Raw genomic sequence first — 22,692 nt, forward strand, 5'->3', positions numbered from 1 at the left:
TTTCCTGGTCCTGCCTGGTCCACTGTCAGAACAAATCTCTCTCACCCGCCAGTCCCACTGTCACTCAGACCCAACCAAGTAAACACACAGAGATTTATGGTGCTTATAAACTATATGGCCGTGGCAGGCTTCTTGTTATCTACTTCTTGTATCTTAAATTAACCCATTTCTATTAGTCTGTAAGTTACCACGTGGCTCATGGCTTACCAGTACCTTCTCATGGTGGCGGCTGGCAGCATCTCTCTCACTCAGCCTTCCTTTTCCCAGAATTCTCCTTTCTCCTTATCCCACCTGCACTTCCTGCCTGGCTACTGGCCAATCAATGTTTTATTTATTAACCAATCAGAGCAACACACTTAACATACAGAAATCCCACACCAAATTTCCTTAAAGAAATGGAAGAAAACATTACAGTCTGAACCCAATTACATTGGCTGTCATCAAGAAAAAAAAATGATGGGCTGGAGAGATGGCTCACATCTGGCTGGTCTTCCAGAGGTTCTGAGTTCAATTCCCAGCAACCACATGGTGGCTCACAACCATCTATAATGGGATCTGGTGCCCCCTTCTGGAATGCAGCCATATATGCAGGCAGAACACTATATATATGTAATAAGTAAATAAGTAGAATCTTTTTAAAAAAAAAAAAAAAAAAGACAAGACATGCTACAGTGGATGTGGGAAAAGATGACCCTTATTTACTCTTGATAGGAATAAACTTGTGTGATCACTATAGAAATCAGTACGAAAGTTCTTCAAAAAAAAAAAAAAAAAAGAAAGAAAGAAAAAGAAAGAAAATAGAGCTTAGATATAACCAAGTTATACTACTCTTAGTTGTATACTCAAAGGACTGTGTAAGTCAGCATACCAAAAAGTTGTACAAATGCATGTGTAGCTACATAATTCACAAGAGCCAGGAAGTAGAACCATTAGGAGTTGAGTAAAGAAAATGTACAGACACACAATAGAATTTTATGTAGCTGTAAAGAAACATGAAATCATGGCATTTGCAGGAAAATGGATGCAGTTGGAGATCTTTATGGTAAGAGAAATAAGCAAGGCTCAGATAAGTCCATGTTTTTTAACATATGCAAAAACTAAACATGTCAAATTATACGTGTGTGTGTGTGTGTGTGTGTGTGTGTGTGTGTGTGTGTGTATGGGGGAGCTCACAAAACTAGGAAGGGATCCTAAGATAGGAAGAGACTAGCAGATGGGAAATGACGTAATACATTCCAAGTAAAATGGGAAGTAAGCTGTAAGTAAGTAGAGGAAGAAAGGAAGCCAGCCTGACAGGAATGGAGGGAAGGTTAGTGGGGGAGGGGATAATTGAGGACAATGAATAAGGGCCCAATACTTTGTAACTAACCTAAAAGAAATAATTTTGAAAGATAAGGAAATGAAACCTGTTTTCAGTATACATAGTTCTAAATGTGATTATATTTATTTTTTTAAAGATTTATTTTTATTTTTTGTGCATTGTTGTTTCACCTGTCTGTGTGTCTATTTGAGGTTGTCAGATCCCCTGGAACTGGAGTTACAGACAGTTGTGAGCTGCCATATGGGTGCTGGAATTGAATTCAGGACCTCTGGAAGAGCCGTCAGTGCTCTTAACCTCTGAGCCATCTCTCCAGCTTGAGTTTCCTTATTTCTAAAGTAAAGAATATGTTAGTGTGTTTCTAAAACTGCTTCTTATTCCATGGGCTGAGAGTTTTTTTTCCCCTACTGTAAAAAAGAAAGTCCATCTTAGTCTTAAATTATTCTATGTGTTTTATCTCAATGTTTTATGTATGACACGCTTATTAAATACCAAAATGAAACAAGACCAATAGTAAACTTGTGAACTCATTACTACTTTGGTTCTGACCTTGCTTTTGTGAATAGCTTATGATCTCAGACTAGTCACTGGACCCTTCTGAACCTTCTTGTCATCTGTCCAAGTCAACAGCATTGGACTAAATGCTCTTTAATGTTATTTCTCACTATAGTTGGATCATCCTATTTTTGTTGAAATTTTCATCAATGTAGAACTGAACAAGTGGGACTTTTCTAAGCAGTAACATTAGTAGGTACAATAAGGAGTTTATACTTGTATCTTCTGAGTTACATGAACATAGGAAAATTTCCTAAGTATTTGTTACAGATCTGTAAGGCACTTTATAAGAGATAGCTGTCCTTCTGTATCCTTTGTGAAGGAGGCAGACAGTGCAATAGATAACTTCCCTTGACTGTACCCTTGACTATGGTGGCTATTCTTGATAGAGAGCTTGTCCTGACTCAGGCCCTTCTTGCTTGGTGACCAGTAGGCCCAGAACATTGCTCCTGGACTTAGCAAAGCATTGTTTCACAGAGCAAGCTGAGTTACCAGTTAGGGTGTGAAGTTTTTGGTTTTTTGCTTTCCTGAGACAGTGTCTCACTATGTAGGCTAGGTTGGCCTTGAACTCACAGAATTCTGCTTGCCTTTGCTTCCCAGGTGCTAGTGTTAAAGATGAGTGTCCCCTGTACTCAAGAGGCAGAGGTGGATTTCTGAGATTTTATTTCCTCCAGTGTAAATGCTTGATGGCAGCTAACTCTAGGACATCTCACTTCTTTCTGACTTGACTTCTGATGGGCATGCCTGGCTATGAATCTCCTAGGTACAGAGTAAGGTGGACAGAAGTCTGACCTGGTTCTTTTCCTGGTCTCCCCATGTTTAGTTAGCTTTTACCCACATCCATTAATGTCTTTGAGGGGTAGTTTTTTTCAGAGTAAATAGCACAATTCTCTAATTAATAAAAAGAACTCTTTGGTGACCTTTTAAATTTTGAAGTAAATACCTTGATTTAGAATTAACTAGTAAGACTAGAATGGCAAAAACACCACCACCACCATTAGAGTGTAGGGACCCACTGGTTGCCTTGTGAATCAGCACCACTGGCTTCTGTGTGTTAAGGTTAGCTTTAGCTCAGCATGTGGACAGCTGCTCACGCCAGATCTTCCTAATGGCTATTTCTTTTGCAGGTACATGTAAAGTACATTTTCCTGATCCAAACAAGCTTCATTGCTTTCAGCTGACTGTAAGCCCAGGTAATAAATACTCCTGCATACTTCAGTGTTCGTATAATTTTCAAGTAGCAAGAGTAAAGGTCTACCCAAATCTGTCTTTCTCTGGATACATCCTCTAGTATCTAAAAGTTAAGACTTGGTAAGATCTCCCATTCTCTATGACAAGGCCTATGTCTTGCAGCTAGATAAAGCGTAGCAAGTGAGTGTGAGGTACTCAGTGTCCTGATAATCCATAAGTTAATATAATAAACTCCATAACGCCAGACAGTTAATGCTGACTGCAGTGTACTGTTGAGTGTGGGCTTTGAAGTCAAGAGTGGCCTCTGATAACATTCCAAAGGAGCCTGACCTGGGTGAAGTTGCTTAGCTGCTACAGAGTGGGGGTCAAACAGGACAACGTCAGGATTAAATGGATACACACCATTTGGGCCCAGGTTGTAGCAGACAGATTACCAGCTGGTCTCTGGAGGACTGAAGTGCCTAGTCTCCAGGGTAGCAGCATATCTCTTTGGTCAGACATTCCTAGTGAAGATGCTGGAACAGGAGTTGCCAATCACTAACCCATGTTGGCCTCCAGTAGCCAACCATTGGCAGCCAGTTCATGCTACTTCTTGGTAGGTGGGGTATGAAGGGTAAGGGAATCAGTTCTTAGGGTTTCTCCATAAATGTTTGTAAAGAGACACTAGAGTGGGAGCTGCATCAGCTGCATCCCTCTGCACAGTGACAGTGTCCAGAGGAGGACAGTATTCAAACGATGCTGTCAGCACTTCAGACGTGTGAAAACTATTCCAAAGATTCTGATGCAGAGAAAAGGGAAAGGGATGTTTGTCTTCAGGTCACGCTGACAAACTAATGTGACACTTGTTAAGGCTGGAGTGGTCTGACCTTTGGGGGTTTGCGAGTAGGTGTCCAGAGCTGTTCTTGAGCAATTAGTCCACAGAGATTTCTGGCATCATTTAGCAACTGTAAAGTTCTTATTGTTACTTGAACTGAGATATACAGAAAAATAAGAGAAGAGGACGAAGAGTTTTGTTGTAGAAATAAAGGATGTTGTCTTATTTGGGAGAGGTGGGGAAGGGAGTGAGGAACTGAGAATATTGAGTCATGAACTAATTAAAAACTGAAAGGTACAGAATGTGGGTATGTGAAAATGAGTCCATGAATAAACCATGGCCTTGTCTCTGCAAGGCGAGTGTTTATAATAATAAGGATCCTGTTTCAAAGTGCTCTTGATAATTTGTAATTCCATTTACATCTTGCTGTAGTGATACATGCTTATGATCCTAGCACTCAAGAGGTTGAGGCAGGAAATTCACAAGTTCAAGGCCAGCTTGGGCTACCAAGCAAAACCCTATCTTAAACCTATGTGAAGGAGCTGGGTGATGGTGGTGCATACCTTTAATCCCAGCACTTGGGAGGCAGAGTCAGGTGGATCTTTATGAGTTTGAGGCCAGCCTGGTCTACAGATGAGTTCCTGGACAGGCTCCAAAGCTACACAGAGATGCTGTCTGGAAAAAAACAAAAACAGAAAAACCCAGACACCTATGTGAAGGTTTTACAGAGAGTAACTTTTGTGTGTTGCCGGTAGCTTACTCCATATTTAGATGTGGGGTGCTTTGCATGCCTGCTATCTTTGAGTGGATGAGATGGTGAAGGCCCTGCCCATTGTGAAACATCTGTATTTTATGTTAAGGAGCACGGAATACACAGGTGCCTTCTCTCATCCCAGAATCACTATGATGAATATTGTTCACTAAGTACTCTGGCCCTTGTTTTGTAGTGAGCTAGGCTCTGTCAGCCAGTGGCTCCTCTAGTCTACTTCTTCAGTCCTTGGCTGCTTACAGACCCCTGTTTTTTTTTCCAGACTGATTAGTGTCATATGGTTGTGTTTCTGTGGTTTCCTCTGAGTGTTTCTCCTTTCCTCTCCTTGTTTTGCCTGTTCTGTTATTTCTACTAAATCCTATGAATATGATTACTGAGATAACATGACCACACTTTTATCCCGAGTGTCTCTGACAGGGAAACAACGGTTTTATAGGGTCAGTATTCACTATTCCAGCAGGAGATAAAAGATTGTTTAGTGCCTAGGAATACATTGAACTATATGTTTAGCATGTTCTCTGCTCACTGAATGTAGGCTCTGATTGTGAAAATCAGAATCAAGAACAGAAAGCTTTGCTTTTGATTGCATATGGCTATGGCAGAAATCTGCCCATTCTAAAAATGTGCCTAGAATTGTGTTTTTTTGGGGGGGGGGGGTGGGGAGTACAGTCATACTCCTTAATGTTGAAAAAAAAAAAGTGTAGATGCTGAACAGGGAAGTTTTGTAGCTCCATGCCTAAGTATGGAGGTGTGGCTCTCATGCTGGCTCCTTTGCAGGCCATAGCCTTATAATTAGATCTAAGAACTGAATCATGTGAGTGACATAGGCCCAAGATGATTATGGTGGAAGACTACACTATTTGTAGCATCTGTCCTCACTTTCCGTCGTTTTGTGTTGCAATGGACTTATGCAACATGTTCCTTCATGCTTAGGAATAGATACAGGTTTCAGAGAATAAGAGGGAAATTGAATGGTGAGTCAGAATAGTACTAGTAAGTGAACACAAGTGAAATGAATTAAGACAAAAAACCTAGAAACTGGCCCGGCTCCCAGCAGTCGGCCAGGGAACCTGCTTCAGCCCTCCCGACAAGGTGTTGGGGGCTTTAAGACTGACAGTGCCATTAAACTCAAAGATAACAGTGGTTTGTTTCTCTTAGTTTTGCATTTGTTTGAGACAGAGTTTGTATGGAGCCCAGGCTGGCCAGGGGCTTGCTATATAGTTTAGGTAGGCTTCAGATCAAGAACTCGCTGCCTCAGCCTCAGGAGTGTTAGGATTGTCACCCAGGCACGAGTCGCCATTCTTGTTTGTTCATTTGTTTGTTTGTGCCAGGGTTTCATTCACTACATAGCTCTGTCGGTCCTCTGCCTCCTGGGTGCTGGGATTAAAGATAGTGCCACTGCGAACTGCTTAACTTTTCCTTTTTAAATTGGTTTTACTGAGGAATAAAGTTACAGACAGTCAGATGTGCCCACCTGAGTCACATAACTTAGAGTTTTGAAATCTTTATGTTGTATCATCTCCATAACCCTGACAAAGATGAGGACCGTTGCCACATCCTGAAGTTCCCTTTTGCCTCCTTGCCACCCCACCACTAGTTCTTTCTGATTTTCCTACCATAGTTTGATTTTATTTGTGTGAAAGCTTTTTTTTTTTTCTTTCTTTTTTTTTTTGAGCTGAGGATCAAACCCACAGCCTTGCACTTGCTAGGCAAGCGCTCTACCACTGAGCTAAATCCCCAACCCGAAAGCTTTTTTTTTTTTAATGCATATATCTTTCCCTTCATTTCTGTCTGAGTGGGATTTCTAAGTCATATGAGAGGTGTGCCTTCCACTTGAATTGTAGGGTTTTATTGAGGCAGAAGTTGTTAGGAATGGTTGTTTATTCTGCTGATGTCTAGGATATGTGGTGATCATGCAGAACCTTGCGTGTGATTTACCCTGATGTGTCACAGTTTCAGACATGAGAGTTAGAGTCTCATTCATACTTCCATCCCTGGTTCTTTGTAGTGATTTCTAATTTCACTATGAGGTTTACCACTGAGAAAAGGATAAATTTTAAGAACAGATTTTACTCCCTTAGTGACTCTTTCAGGTAACCCTAAAAACAGATGGCAGTTCCCTTCTATGTGTACTTAGGAATGTGGTGCCAGCAGTGTCTTCTGACTTTGAAGAAACACTTATGATCTCCTCTTTGCTCCTTCCCAGAACTCTGTTGGTGTGATGTTACTTGTGATGGTACTCAGTGGACCACTGTCACCTGATAGACAGGCATGTCATCTGTTTCGTGTTGATTTCTCCCCTTCCCTAACCCATAGCTCCCAGCCATATTCTCTGGAGAATTCTCAGGCCCTTCAGTACCATAGTTATACATAGCTTCTGAGCTGAGTTGTAGCTCAGAAATAGGAGTGCTTGCCCAGCATTCCTGAGGACATTCTGGTGGTCACCTGTAGAGATAGGCAGTAAGGGCCAGTGAAGAAGCTCCTTGGGGAAAGGCACCTGTTGACAACCTGAGTTCACTCCTTGGAGTTCATATTGTGGTAGGAGACCCCCTCCAGGTTGACCTGACTTCCACATTCACATCTTTATGTGCATATGGGCATACTAACACTAATCCCATAATACACTAAAATAAATAAAGAAATATAATAAAATTAATGTATTCAAGGCATGTTAAGTGTCCAAGATAGTATGTCACTTAAATGGTAAATTTTGGGGAATTTAAAAAATAACCAGCATTCAGTTTTTCAGTTCCATGCATATCTTTATGTAGCATAGATTTTTTTCCCCTGCTTTATGTTTCTCAATAGTCATGTTTAGCTCTAAACCCTCACTGCTCTCTACCTCATCTTGCCTTCTCTTAAGTCTTGCTCTCACCCAGAAGCCTCTCTAAAATGCAGCCCCTCCTTCTTGCTGTTACTGTGTTCATCTTACACTGTACAGCTTATTTGTCCTCTTTTCCATCAGAATGTAAGCTTCCCAAAGGCAGACATTGTCCCTTATGTCCCCAGTGCTTAGAGCAGTGTCTGGCATGAGGTAGACACTTACTAAGTCCTGTTGGAGGAACTTATAGTTTAAGCAATATGTTACAGATTTTTTATGCTATTAAACATGAGATAATATTTCATGTACAGTGATCTCTGGGGATGAAGATGGCTACTATTAGCATTTTCCCCAATAGAGATGATATTTGTAAATGAGTATTTATTTGGGGTTTTCAGGACAGGGTTTCTCTATGTAACCTTGGTCGATTAGAACTCACTATCTAGACCAAGCTGGCCTCGAACTCACAGATATCCACATGCCTCTGCCTCCCGAGTGCTGGGATTAAAGGCATGTGCCACCAGTGCCTGGCCTTGTGAATGGATATTAATTAATTCAAGCCAGAAGCAGAAGTTCATTCAATACCAGTCTCTTTCATTTGTCTTTATTAGCTATAATTACTTTGTTTATATAAATAAGCTGACTGGCATGTTATAGTTACATCTTTTTGTCTCTGTACTTCAAAGGTGTCAGTCTGTTTTCTATTGCTGTGATAAAACATCATGGCCAAGGCAAATTTGTGAGAGGAAGGGATTATTTGAGCTGTGGTTTCAGAGGGAATAACACACCAGGGAGGCATGGTAGCAGGCTGGCATAGTGGCAGGCATAGCTGAAGCTCACATCTTAAACAGCAAGCAGGAAGCAGAGAGAGTGAAAAGGGAAATGATGTTAGACTTTGAAATCTCAAAGCCCACTCCAGTGATATACTTTCTCTGGCTAGGCCACACCTCCTAACACTCCCCCCGCCCCCCAACAGTACCACTAACTGGGGAACAAGTATTAAAATGACTGAGACTATGGGGGACATCTCATTCAAACTACCACATTCCACACCTATTGGTGAAATTATTAAGGTCACTCCATGTAGTTAAAAGGGAGGTTTATTTTGTGGGGTAACTTACAAATGAAGGGGTAGGTTGCAGGGTCTGGCAAAGGTATAGCGCAGTCCGGCGGTGTTCTCTGGAGAACTCTGCTAGGTCTACCTCCAGCGTCCAAGGTCCCAGCACCAAGAGAGAGACTTCCTCTTGAACCTTGGTCTTCCGCTTCCTCCTCTGCCCTGCCTTGTGGCCGTGACCATTACCAAAGCCTCAATGGGGGTTGGAACTTCCAGGCCAATGCTGGGATGGCTATCCACTACACACACCCTCAGGACAAGACTCCTAACCCAATCAAACTTCCAACTTGTGAAAGGAAAATCTAAGCAATTCTTTGCTCCTAGAAAAGAGCAACCAAGTTGGTAACCAAACTTGGCAGTGATGTCAATGGAGTGCTGGATTTAGAGTAATGAAGGATACAAGAATATTTAAAGAGATTGTGGAATCTTCTTCCACGGTTTCAGAGGAGGCCCCCTTGCATGAAGCTGTGAAAATGAAGCTTGAGTCGCATTGGTGATCCCAAGATGTTAAAGATGCCAGAGTCCTGGAATTTCTGCCAAGGATTGCTGCACACAGAGATTTTTAACTAGTTCAGAAAGAGGTAGGCAGCAAAGCCCACTGGGCAAACCCATCTAAGCCATCTAACATCAGTCGTGGAGCTACAGGATTTGGAGTTTGCCCTGCTGGGTTTCAGTCTTGCTTTGGTCTGGTGTTAACTCACTGTAGCCAGATTCCTCCCTTTTGGAATGGAAATGTATATTCTCTGCCATTGTATGTTGGAAGTATGTAATTGGTTTTTTATTTTATAAGGGGCTTACAATGAAGAGAGACTGCCTTTGAGTCTCAGAAGAGACTCTTGAAGTTGGACTAAATGTATTTTGCATTATAACCATGAGTCTATGGGCCATGGAAGTGGAATATGGTGATTTGAATGAGTGCCCTGTACAGGCTCAGTCATTTTGATTCGAGTACTCATGTGTTTGATACTGTTGAAGAGGCTTAGGAGGTGCAGCCTTGCTGGAAGAAGTATATCACTTTGGAGGTGGGCTTTGAGGTTTCACAGCCTCCCACCATTCCCATTTGCTCTCTGCTTCCTGCTTGTGGTTTAAGATATCTTAAGCATGCCTACTGACATGCTCCCTGCTATGATGGTGATCATCTCTTTTTATTTATTTATTCACTTATTCATTCATTTATTATTTTTATTATCAGCTTGATGCAGTACAAATTCTTATCCTAATGGTGAAACATTTCACTGAAGCTTGCCCAGTGATTGAGTAAAACCAAAATTTATTATAAGCCACAGTCATCCTAGGGTCCCTCCTGCTATATAGCCTCCCTGGATCTGTGGGTTGCAGTCTGATTGTTCTTTATTTATATCTAGTATCTACTTATGAGGGAGTACATACCATGTGTGTCCTTCTGGGTCTTGGTTACCTCACTTAGGATGATATCTTCTAGTTCCATCCATTTTTGGCTAGTCTCTTAACTTACTATGTGGCCAAGGATGGCGAACTTCTGATCATCCTGCCTGTACTTTTTGAGTGGTGGGATTACAGGTTGTCCAGTTTGAGACTGGATTTTCTAAATGAAACTTTGATCATCTCTACTTAGTTTCTGATCCCAAGACAGTATATCCAGTGCTACTCTGCCTTGAAGAAGCACTGTGGATTTGGGACAACACAACAGGCTCCTGCTGCTTCTCCCAAACCTCTGAACATGTTTAAACATCTGAATGGTGGTGTGTGTGTGTGTGTGTGTGTGTGTGTGTGTGTGTGTGTGTGTGTGTGTTTTAAAGTTGTGTTGTGAAATTGAGGAGCAAAGTGAAGCTGGTGTGACCTCTGGGCTTTGAGAGCACATAGTAATTCTGGGGTAGGGCAAATGTGGAAGTTGATTCTGTCCAAGTGTTAGTGTCCATGAAACCCTAGAGACTTTCTTAGAGACTTTCTTCCCTGGAGTTACTCATCATCTGTGTGAGTCCTTGAAAGCAAGAGGGAAGCAGTGGTAGATCTCACATTATGGCAAACAGGAAGAAAAGCAGTATAGGAAAAGGCAAGATGCAGCCCCTGAGCCTCACACAGTGTCATCGTCTTCTCTACTCCAGTCAGACCCCACTTCCATGGTCCCATCCTGAACTAGATGGCTCCTTAGGTCTGAGTCCTGATGATTTGTTTCTGGAAAGGCCTCACAGACACTCCTAAAGCTGCGCCTTACTGTCTCCTAGGGTGTTCTCAACTCAATCAAACTGATAGCAGATTAATGTATCAAAGAGAAAGAGAATAGTTAAGCAGCCACTTGGGAGGAAAGAAAACAAAACACCATAATTTGTGAAACGAGTGAATTGTTTATTAAGACATTCACCTAATCTTGGTTGTGAAAAAACACGACATCAGAGACTGAATCCATGAAGTAGAACTGACTTCTTAGAAATGGAAACCTAGCCGGTGTGCTGGCCAAGCTGTGTGATCTACAGAGTGAGTTCCAGCACAGCCATGTTATTCGGGGAAACCCTCTCTCAATACACATACATGCACACACCCCAAATAAATAAATGAAATGGCAAAGGCCTTCTGAATCAACAATTCAGTGGTAAGTAGTTCTTTCTGTTCTTCCAGATCACAGTACTCACTTCGGGCTCATACTGCATGTAACTTCAGCCGGGGTCCGGGGCTTTTAAGACCCTCTGCAGGCGTCTGGGCACCCACACAAACATGCACATTAACTAAAATATTAACAAAAGCAAATCTAGGAGCTTTTCACATCATTGGCCCACAGATACTCCTCTTGCTAAGAACTGGAAATCAATTCTTTGGGAAGAAGTGGAAATAACCAGTAATCCAAGCTATTTCAGCAATACTAACATTTAGTAAGGACTGTGAAATAAAGGACAAATAGTATTTAATAAGATTTTTTTTTAAGATTGCCAGTGTATGAATGCTAAGATCTAGTAATGGCTACTTTAGCATTGAATAATATAGTGCTGGCCTCAAAATTGGCTTGTTTTTTTAATTTAGTTTTGTGTGTACATGTGCTGTGCATGGTTCTTGGGTGGAGGTCAGAGGACAGCTTGCAGGAGTTGGTCTCTCCATCTTGTGGGTCCTGGAGATTGGACTCAGGTCTTCAGGTTTGGTAGCAAGCACCTTTGCTTGCTGAGCCATCTCACTAGCTTACAGCCTCAAAATTCTTAAAGAAGCCTGCTTTTAGTATATTTATGCCACAGTTAGATAGACAGGCTGCAACACCCTCTGCTGGCAGCAGCCCCTTCAGCCCCTTCTTGAAGCTAGGTTGGGTCCAACCAAATAGGCAAGAGGGACTGTGTGCTGTGGTATCTGTAGACATCCTCCTAGGTTCTTGCCAGTACTTACTTCTGAAGGGCTTGTTCTCTCCTGGAAGCTTCACTGAGCACTCACTGAAACAGTGGTTATAACTCTCCAATTCCCATTGTGCCCCGAGTCCTGAGCCCTCTAGCAGGGGAGTTGTACTGAGTAAGCATGTGCTGAGTGATTGGAAGTTGTGCACGGGTATATCCTCATAGGAAATCTTGGAGTTGGCCAGTAAAGAAGCAACTCACACGGCAGGAGATGGGTTAAGAGGGGTCACACTAACTCTGGTACTCTGGGAAAAGAGCCAGTCTTCCTGAAGGATGCCCTGCCCTCTTCTGCGGGCACTTTTGCCTGTGGAGTGGGTACTGCTGGTGGCCGTGTTGGGGCAGGACAAGGCTGTGCAGTATGCAGCTTTGCTGAAGGAACCTGGGGACTCTGGGGTCCTATGTGAACCTCTTCGTTCTGTTTGCCATAGCCTAACTTCATGTTTGCTTTTGTTCCCTTTTTTTTATTTAAAGGTTGTTTTGTTTTGTTTTGTGTTTTTAATAGATGAGGGTTACTACCAGGGTGGAAAATTTCAGTTTGAAACTGAAGTTCCTGATGCCTACAACATGGTGGTGAGTAGCCTGTACCTAAACCTCACTCCCCACACACACCAGGGACAAGGCATGGAGGCATGGGGCACAGTGAAGGGTTTCAGTACAGAAGCTCATTTGTCCAACAGGTATTCATTGTGCAGATGTTCTGCCTCTGTATTTCATGTAAATTTTCAAATGGGGGGGGCACATTTTTTTAGACTGTGGTTTTATTTATGGTATAAGGACAAAGCTCCAGGGGCCAGTAATTTTAGAATTCAGGTAGTTAATAACCTATAGCCACATATTAGTCCCTTGAAGATCATATTACAAGCTGGATTAATTCCAGCACTCAGGAGGCAGAGGCAGGCATATCTCAGAGCTAGAGGTCAGCCTGCCTGGTCTACAGAGTGAGTTCCAGAACTGCCGGGGCTATGAGAAAAGCCCTGTCTTGAAAAAATTTTTAAAAAAAAGTCATATTACGTACTGATTATACCAAAGGCTGTCACATACAGCTTTGCTTTTGAGGATAGATCAGTAGGGAAGTAAGGTGATGTATAGAAAGTTGAAGTAATAAAAATGGTACGTAACTAGAAAGATGAATAAATGGTGAAAAGTGGATTTATAGGGATTCTAAAAGGAAGGTGAGAGCACCACCTTTGGAACGTCGCGGGTGGGGGTGGCGGAGGAGGCACATTTAGTCACCCCTTGGTTCAGAGCCAGGGATTAGGTGCCATGGTGCATTAGATGCACAGTGCTGTGCAGAACTGTGGTTAAGGTGTGGAATGAGAGCACATACGCCAGTAGCTCCAGCTCTGAGGGCTCCTACAGCACAGTTGAACACAAGTGTGCACATACACACATACAAATGTAAATAAAGTAGACTAACCTTGGTCTAGGAAACTGTAGCACTAGTGTCTGCAAATACATCTGACTGAAAAGGAGATTTGATCTGTCTGGAGCAGTAATGGTCATCCGTGGGTCTGTGACTTAGGCCTAGCCATTTAAGACCAAGGGGTGGAGTGGGTGTGCGCTCCTACGTGTGAGTACGCGGATGCGCATTGCAGGTGTGTGCTGGGGAGACCTGTGACCTCTCTCTGTGTTTCAGCCTCCCAAGGTAAAATGCCTGACTAAAATCTGGCACCCCAACATCACAGAAACAGGAGAAATCTGTCTAAGGTAAGTCCCTTCCTCCCTTCTGCACGTGTGAGCCTCTTCAAATTCACTCCTGTAAGGGATCTCACTTAGCTACAGTTCAGAAATGCCCACACTGAAGTGGCTCCTTACTGTTGCTGGGGCCCTGCTGGTCCTCACTGTGCAGTGTGGTGACGCTCTTTGTTTCCACCTCCTTTAGTGAACAACCACAGTCCCAATTTATGGCTGATGATAACTAACGAGGAAGAGGGTGGGCGAGAAAAACTGCAGGAGCCTGGCTTCAGTGACCTCAGACACTTGCACTGAAGATAACGTTCCATAGTGGTCCTTTCAGAGTAGGTAGCTTCCCTGTGTCTTGTCAGCTATAGACTGTGTCCTGCTCTCACAGTGGTATAAGGTCAAGGCCTAGCAGTTCCAACCTTCCCTGGGAGGTTCCTGGTCTCTGAAGAAAAGAACTGGGGAAGAGAAAGGGGAGCTTCTTTTCATAGTAGAGCATTTGAGCTTGCCTGTGTGGACCCTTTTCCTAGTACTCCAGGGTACTAATGGTGGCTGTCTGGTCTAGACAACTACAGCTGATGCAGAGCCTCTCTGACAGAAGGACTTGGGGAGGCTAACAAGGTACTGCCTCATGTTCAGCTACCCTGGGAAGCAGGCTTCTTACGTTCGTTGTAAAGGGTTGGGTCCTAAGGCTGTTCTTAGGATGCCTCTTGTTTCTCCATTCTCCTCAGGAAGCACTGGGTAAGGAAGATGAGCTATGCCTGGATGCCTTTTGTCTGGTTTTTTTTTTTTTTTTTTTTTTTGGTCTGAGAAATGCAGTCCGTGCCATCAACCCATGCAGAAGCTTTAAAAATACTGTCAGGTGTAGTGGTACAATCCTTTTGGATCTCTGAGTTCCAGGCCAGCCAGGGCTTCATAATTGAGACCCTGTCCCAAAACGAAAACACACCCTAACAACAAATAATAATAAACTATAAACACAAAACTGAAAGAGGGCCCCTGAACTACTTGTTACCCTTGTGTGAACGTATTCGTTTTGAAAGCATTGACACTGACAAAGGCTCAGGCTATAGGAGGACACGGTTCATCAGCCTTGGAGGTGCTCAGCCTCACTGGCCACCAGGAAACATGCAGGAGCACCGTGAGCTTGTGGCTTGCTACTCCCAGACTGGGGTGTGGGGGAAAGAAGAGAGACCAGCCTCAGCATTGGAGGGTGTGCATGCTACACACTTTGGGCAAATGGTTCCTTCTTTCACAGATAAAATAGTTACCCCGTTGGAGGAATTATGTTTTGGATTATGCCTGACAGATAAATTACAGACTAGCCCTCAATCATTCCCTCTATCATTTTTGTTGCCATCACTGTTTCTGGCTGTTAAACATCTTTTTTTGTGTGTATATGTTCCAATGATGCTTTTTTGATGGGTGTGGTGGCACATGCCTGTAATCCAAGCACTCAGATGGCAGAGACAAGAGAATTGACACAGTTTCAGTTAACTTGGAGTATATAGCGAGTTCCAGGCAAGCTAGGACTACAACTGAGACCCTGTCTCAAAAAAAAAAAAAAAAAAAAAAAAAAGCTTTTCCTTTGCTTAGAAGTCCATGTAAAGGATGAATCGTCCGCACACAGTCAGTAGACACAATAACAGGAGACACTGTAACTGAAATCCGGCTTTGGAAGTGAAGGTTATCCTCAGTAGACCGAAGACTGACCAACCAAGAAGAGACAGGTTGCATAGGTGCAGTTCATTCCTTTATGGTGAATAGCTATAGCTCCTCATTAACATGTGTTTCTCTGTCTTTCAGTTTACTAAGAGAACATTCAATTGATGGCACTGGCTGGGCGCCCACTAGGACATTGAAGGTGAGAGTTGGCATTCCTTCTGTAGTCCTCAGGCTGCCAGCCTCCTGGAAGAATTGCACTCTTGTTCCCCGCTCTCCCAACCACACACCTTCTGGGTCTGCTCCACCAAGTATTGCTTAGCCAGTTCTAACTGGATCAGAGTCCTTGTTGACCAGCCCTGTTGTATTCAAGAGTCAAACCACAAGAGAAAGCCTAGTGGTCTTGTTCATTCAGTGGGCTATCTTGAGTCTTTCTGGGTATCTGGAAGAGCTGCAAAGTGTATAGGTTACTTCCTGAGTCGGAAGGATTGTGAAGTGATGGGTAGATTATTACTGAATAGCCTCCACAAGGGAGAAAAGTACAGGGAAAAAATTTGACCCTCATCCCATGTCAGAATGTGTAGACGTAATACAGTGATACCTGTTCCTCCAAAACTGGCCTGACACATGGACCACCCAGCCTTTCCCCATGTACTGTCCTTAAGATTGTCCCATTACCCAGAAAGAACCTCATGACATCTGTTCCTTCTGCAAGTCTCTGGGATGGCTGCCATTTCCTCTGCAGTGTCTCTACTGCTTGGGGCAGTAGCCTGCTATCAGCTCAAATGTCTAGCCCCTTTTTTCAGGCTTAATGTTTATCTTCACCTCCAGTGCCAGTCACTAGCCAACTCACACCAGAAGATTAGATGTGCCAAAACAGACAGGTGGGAGAAAGCAGGGAACAGTAAATTAAAAAAAAAAAAAAAAAAATATTGCTAGCAGATACTATGGGAATCAATATCTGAGAATCAGCTTAAAAGAACAAGACTTTGGAGTTGAAGAATCAGGTAGAGAAGGAGTCTATGATTGCCATGGTTCCCATCTGAAGATCGGATCTGTGAACACAGATAAACAATATTTTTTTTAGTGCTATTGTAGTGGGAATTAGTGATCTTAGAAGTGCGAGTCTCCCTTAATTCTTGAAGTAACTAGAGAAGATTAAGATGTAATGGAGTAATTTATCACCAAACCCCAAGAAGCAGTAATGTTACAAAGCAGCACTTTGTTTTGAAGGGAAATTCCAGAAGTCCAGTCTGTATAACAGGAGATGGGGCATGGCTGCACATGTAGCCCATGGCTCATGGTCCCTGCATCTGTCTTAACATGGAAGGCAGTTTGAAAGGTGGTCAGAGGTTAGACTTGAAGAAAGAGTTCCTGTTTTCTGTCTTGAGAAAAGTGCTATGATGCATATTTCTTGGTTCCATGTTTAAAAGACTTAGTGGATAGGAGCCTGAGAATTGTTCTTTCTTCTTTCAGGATGTTGTTTGGGGATTAAACTCTTTATTTACTGTAAGTATATTATTAGTCACTCCTCCTTTTCTTGGTTTTCTGGCTGCTGGGTTTGAAACACAAGCTTAAAAATCACAGGGTCTTAGAAGCTTTCCTCCTTCCCATTTGATGACCAGATTTTGCACTGTGACTGATGCAGGAACTTAGGGGGCCTTGGGGTGACATATTTGGAGATTTTCTGCCTTCTAGAGCATATCTGCTCTCCTCCTGTCGTCTGTGGCATAGCATGCTTGATTTTAATCATCAACAAAAGGAAAAGCAGTAGAACTTCCACTAACCTGTGAGGCCCTGCCCAGGGTTGCGGTGTTTCTGGGCAGCACACACCCCTAGGGAAGCCAGCATTTGCAGGCATTGCAGGCTCTCCTTGTCTCTCTGAAAACACTACCTTTGGGTCAGACCTGGATTCCACCACTCGGATGGTTTTCCAGTGTGCTCAATCCTTTTGTGTGAGCCCTGGCTTCTTGGTGACATAATGGGGTCCAACTCCCTCTTCTGTGGACCCAGACACACATGATACAATGCACAGACACATGATACAGTACACAGACACACATGATGCAGTGCACAGACACACATGATGCAGTGCACAGACACACATGATGCAGTGCACAGACACACATGATACAGTGCACAGACACAGATACAGGCAAAACACCCAAACATGCAAAGATAAATAAATCCTTTTAAGGCAGTGAAAAAAACCCCACTGCTGGAGAGATTTTTAATTAGGCCAAGGCTCTGGGGTTACAAACACTTCATGTGGGGGTACATGTGGAGAATAGGTATGTCTAGAGGCCAGGGGTCAATCTCAGGAGCCTTCCACCTTGCTTTTTTCAGATAGTTTCTCACTGGGACCTGGAACACAATAATTAGGCAAAGAAAGAAGATCCGGGTTCTATTTCTAGCACCCTCATGGCAACTCCCAACTTTCTATAACTAGTTCCAGGGAATCCAGTGCCTTCCTCTGGCTTCCACAAGTATACACACACACTTCACCTTCATACATGCAGGCAAAACACTCATACACATAAATATTTTTTTTAAAGTCTTTTAAAGAGAATGGTGGTCCTTTGCCAGTTATCAGATAACATCAAAAAATTAATGGGATTGGTATCTTTTCCAGTTTCCCCAGAGTGAGGATAGTCATGTGTAGGCATACCCTTGAGTTTTACTCAGCTGTCACTCACCAGTTTGAAAAGCACCCCATGCTCAGCTGTGAGGGACTTGGAACTCTTCTAGGCTGCTGTGCCCGTCACTGACTCCCTGAGGTTCTTTGTAGCCTGAATGGCTGCCACAGTGGGAAAGCAGATTCTTCCCCTCACTCACTGTGAGTTGTTCTCTCTTTCAGGATCTTTTGAATTTTGATGATCCACTGAATATTGAAGCTGCAGAACATCATTTACGAGACAAGGTGAGCTGGCAAATGGGCTGCTTCTAGGTAGACACATCAGGTAATGCAGGAGCCTCTCAGCTGGGTAAGTGAGAACTGAAGTGGTAGGTGTGGGGCAGCCATTGAAAGCAGTTTATTTATGTCACTGTAAATATGTGGTTTGCTCTAGAGAAAGTGGCTTTTATTACAGGTAAAATTGTAATAAATTTCAGTATGAGTAATATAACAGGCTCATTACGTCATTAGCAGTAAGGTAGAGCTGGGGTATAACTTTGTGGGAGAACACTTGCATAACAAAACAACAAAAACCCTACCACAGTGGTGAGGGATACAGAAGGAAAGATGGGTCACATCAGGCCACCTGCCTCTTTCCACACGCTTTGCTGAGGTCTTCTGCATTTGCCTTTACCCAAAATAATGGACTCTTGCCAATTACACTTAATCTTCATTTTTTTTTTTTTTTTCTCTGATCAGATCATAAGCTCCTTCCTGGGCTCTTTTTCCCCACAGGATGTTTCCCTGCTGTAAGCAGCAAGTCAGTAAACACATCCTTAAATATGGTGGTATTTGGTTCAGTCCTGTAGTCAAATGGCTGGATCAAAGATACTGTGTGTCCTTAATTTGAATAGTGAGCTGGTTGTTTATCTTTGAGATTCAACAAGGCACAAGTCCACGCCTGTATAGGTTGGTGTACTTCACTGCACACTGCCTAGGAAGGCCACTGCTGCCATCTGCTTTCTAAGCTTCTTGGTAGATCAAGTATGGCAGTGTGCTTGCTTTGTACCTCTGAATAGTTTGCTTTTATTTTTGAGCCATTCTCATAGATTGTACTTTAAAATTTCTGATGTGCCTGCTGAGGGCCTGACTCTGTGGCTAGTTGTTTGCATATGCAAGGACAGCTTTGTTTTGTACATCAGACACTGTTTCTGTCTTAACTACTTCAGATGGGTGTGAGGTGCTTCTAATAAAAAAGCCTATTAATCAAATACCCAAGCCCCCTAAGAAGGAGCCTGCATATGTGTACCAAGCTGATAGAGTTGCCATCACCTCACTGTGGTTGCACAGTGGGTCTCTGTATGGATTCATGAATGGGAGCATCGAAACCTCAGGGAAGACAAGGGATGGAGCACTGCCTCCACTTTCAAACTAGTTGAGACCGTAGACACGTGTTGCCATACCTGGCTAGGAAAGCTCTCTGATCCTTTGATGATCAGTGTGGCTATTTATTGTGTATCCTCACTTATTACCTCCTCCGACTGGTTATACCTACTTTAATTTTCAGTGGGGCTACAGTCTTAGGCTCCAGCATCCATGGTCTTCATTCTAAAGTCTTGTGTTCTTAAAAATGAAAGAGGAAGTTAAAGGCAGCAGGAACTACAGTAGGAAGCCTCCTGTGGGCCTGGCACTGGATTTGCCCCCAAATGAACAGAACAGAAGGGGCCAAGATGGAAGAGAATTCTTGTCCTGAGTTAAGGATGGGCATGGTTAGGATGAGCTCCCATTTCACATCCTAAGCCTCTGTGATGATTCCTGGTGAGTCACAGTATTGCTCAGCTCTGGAAACTAGAAGTGATCTTGAAGACATTTTGGAGTTTCTGCACGGCCCTCCCCAAATCTTGAGTGAATGGCCGATATGGGAACTTCTGCACAGCACAGATGTGGAGAGGCGGCAGCAGAGGCACCTAGAGTCAGATCACCACCTGACTGGAACTAAGTCCCTGACTTCCCATAGTGTTCAAACTGAGAACATGCCTGGCCTTGAAAGAATAACTTTGCCAGTCCAGCATGTAGCAGGGAGGCATGACACAGAGCTGATCAGGGTGGGGCCCCATTGCAGAGAGGCAGTTGTAGGTAGGCACACTTTGAAGAGAGCACAGCAGCCCCTCAGGATGTGCCAAGCCTTTGCCTTTATCCTGCTCGGTACTGTGGGTAACAAGCAGGGGAACCCTCTGCGCTCCAGGACTTACTTGGGAACAAAGCTTATAGCTGTGCAGTGGGGACAGCAGTGGCCTATAGCTGAGATGTTAGAGGAAGCTGACTGGGAGCTTTGGTGCCATGGGATTTGGCTCCTAACCTTGAGAGAACAGACTAGGGAAAACCTGTGGCAGTGGCCCAGATCTCAAAAGGCTTTCCCAGGCAGACTGACCTGGGTGAGTCCTTGGGTCTTTGCTGTGTTTTGTCATCTGAGGAGCCGCAGTGGCCATTGTTTCTTGACTTGAGAGAATGGTAAGCTCTGTGGCCCACTTGCCTTTCCTCCAGGTATGGTGGGTGTAGGGAGGGTGGGACTGTGAAGGTAAGCACATTTTAGTGGACAGCAAGGCCCTGGGAAGTTACTCTGGGAAGATGGATCTAGAAACAAAGGTCTGTCAAAGAGTGGGTCCCCTCCTCCCCCATGGTCCATTGGTCACTGGGCCATGGGGGCAAAGGAAGCAGAAGTAGCCAGCAGAGCCTTGTCCAGCCTGTGAGTACGACAGAGATAGCCCCCTGGGAGGTGACTTCAGTGAATCAATGCACCTTTACTCCAGAGTGTAGGGGTAGATAGGACTGGAGATAGTAGCATTCGTCTGGGGTCACACTAGAGATAAGGTCAGGTAGAGAAGAGGCGCCTTCTGCCAGTGGGAAGGAGTTGTCCATGGTGCCAAGCTTGGAGAGCTGCCAGACCATGGTAGACTGCAACCTCTGACCAGCAGGGCCTCCCAGCAAGGGAATAGCTGTGTAGCTCATACTACTCTAGAAGAGTGTTGGCATTGGGACCACGGACATGCTTTCCCAGACTTGATGGTCCTGTTGGTACAACTGAGGATGTGGAGTGAGTTGCTCTTAGGATTTCCACTCACCTGGCCTCTGCTGTGCCCTTCCCCACCACACCCTCCCCTGCACAGTTTGCACTAGGATCATGGAGAGCTGGCATCATTGGTGACATGAAGCCAGGCTTCTGCACAGGGTCCTTCACTTTGGGAAGATTTGCTGTGTTCCTGAAGTGTCCCTCAGCTCTCTTACTGTCCTGTGCTGTAACCTCTCCCCACAGGAGGATTTCCGGGACAAAGTGGAGGAATACATCAAACGCTATGCCAGATGATAAGAGGAGAGATTACAGGTCTGAGGACTTGGTCACAGTTGTCTCTGATGTGAAACAGCTCGAGGTAGCCCACCTCCCCATCCTCATACTCCCTGTCAGCCCCTTGGGATTGTCCCAGTCTTGCGACCATGTTGTCCTGAAGAAGACCATCCTCCTGACTACACAATACAGCAAGAAAGTGTGTCTGGGCCGCGAGAGCGTTGTCTGCTTCCCTTAACATGTTTACTGAAACTCTACTGTCTAGGCTGTGGGATTCCTCCGAAGTTGTAATGAACTCACCATTGAGGATAGCGCTTGCTTCCCTTCCCCCAACAAAATCCACGTCCTGCACAAGTGATGTAATGACACGTTTGGTGTGACTGGCAGATTGGCAATAAGAAACCCGCTATAAACTGTGATTGGATGCACATTCTCTTAGCTTCTTCCACGAATGTTGGCCTGCCTAGATGTGAAGCTGCCCAGAATGCATAGTCATTCACTGTAGATCTTACTGAAATGCGTATTTTATTTAATGTAAGTATATTTTGGAACAGATTTGTAATTTGTACAATTTGATGCTTTAATTATTTTTTCTATTCTCATTTAGTTTGTATTTTCATTGTATAGAGCAGACACAAAGATCCTGGGTCAAGCAACTCTTGAAGAGAAATACAAAGAGACCATGAAAGGCACATTTACTCAGTCTCTCCAGATGCAGCAGGAATCAGGCTCTTAGACAGCAGCTCTACCTGCTGTCCACATGTGGCAAGGATGTTTTGGAGACTTAGAACCTAGCCTGAATGATCAAAACCAAAGGCAGGAAGGCATCTCTCACATGCTACCCAGACACAGCAGGCTGAGCTTCCTAAGCAAGGGTCGTGGCTGATTCCACTGTTGTGATAGTGTGAGCCGGGGCTTCCTTAACCGAGCTCTGTCTTTGCTGTCCAGCAAGAGGAAATGCCTGGGGAGTCAGCTCAGTCTTTGGTGCTGCCAAGACTGCACTGTGACTGTCTTCTGACTTGTGAGTGGTTCCAAGCCCGAACAGGCTAGGCGGCAGCAGCAGCAGCAGATGCCATACTCAGTCAGGGGGAGCACTTCAGGGTCAGCCCTGTAGAGAGACTGGTGGATTTAGTCTAGCTTTAGACATTTAAACCAGTGAAATCTAATGCAAAATAAATGCATGTCTGGTTTTATTCACTGCCTGCCTAGCATTCACACTTCACTGCCAGTCTTCCTGCCTGTCATCCTCAGGGTTTAGTGTGCTTTGCAAGGTCAGGCTTGCTTCCCACTTGGTAGCAGGAAGTGGGCCAGTTAGCCACAAGGAAGGCCACACACCTGGATGAACAGGGCAGGAAGGATGGGGCTGACAGAGTGACTGGTGGGACCCCTGTGATCCAGGACTTGCCCAGGAGCCTGGAGACTTAACCCTCTGCTGCTGTTGGTGTCACTGGGTACTCGGCG

General features: G+C 44.1%; 1 protein-coding gene across 3 annotated transcripts in view; it reads left to right on the forward strand.

Moving 5' to 3' along the window:
• Ube2f (ubiquitin conjugating enzyme E2 F (putative)) overlaps window positions 1-22,429 on the forward strand; it is a 49,854-nt gene extending 27,425 nt beyond the window's left edge. For 2 of the 3 annotated variants that reach the window (XM_036173614.1, XM_036173615.1), the window contains exons 4-10: window positions 3,001-3,066; window positions 12,435-12,502; window positions 13,569-13,639; window positions 15,419-15,476; window positions 16,751-16,783; window positions 18,132-18,194; window positions 21,202-22,429. In XM_036173614.1, the coding sequence (XP_036029507.1) occupies window positions 3,001-3,066; window positions 12,435-12,502; window positions 13,569-13,639; window positions 15,419-15,476; window positions 16,751-16,783; window positions 18,132-18,194; window positions 21,202-21,252 (410 nt within the window). In that variant the 3' untranslated portion in view covers window positions 21,253-22,429. The remainder of the gene's footprint in view (window positions 1-3,000; window positions 3,067-12,434; window positions 12,503-13,568; window positions 13,640-15,418; window positions 15,477-16,750; window positions 16,784-18,131; window positions 18,195-21,201) is intronic. The other variant, XM_036173616.1, reaches the window with a different exon arrangement.
• The last annotated feature ends 263 nt before the right edge of the window (window positions 22,430-22,692 follow it).

Source organism: Onychomys torridus, chromosome 23, assembly GCF_903995425.1.
Source record: "Onychomys torridus chromosome 23, mOncTor1.1, whole genome shotgun sequence".
In the NCBI taxonomy this organism is placed as follows: Eukaryota; Metazoa; Chordata; class Mammalia; order Rodentia; family Cricetidae; genus Onychomys; species Onychomys torridus.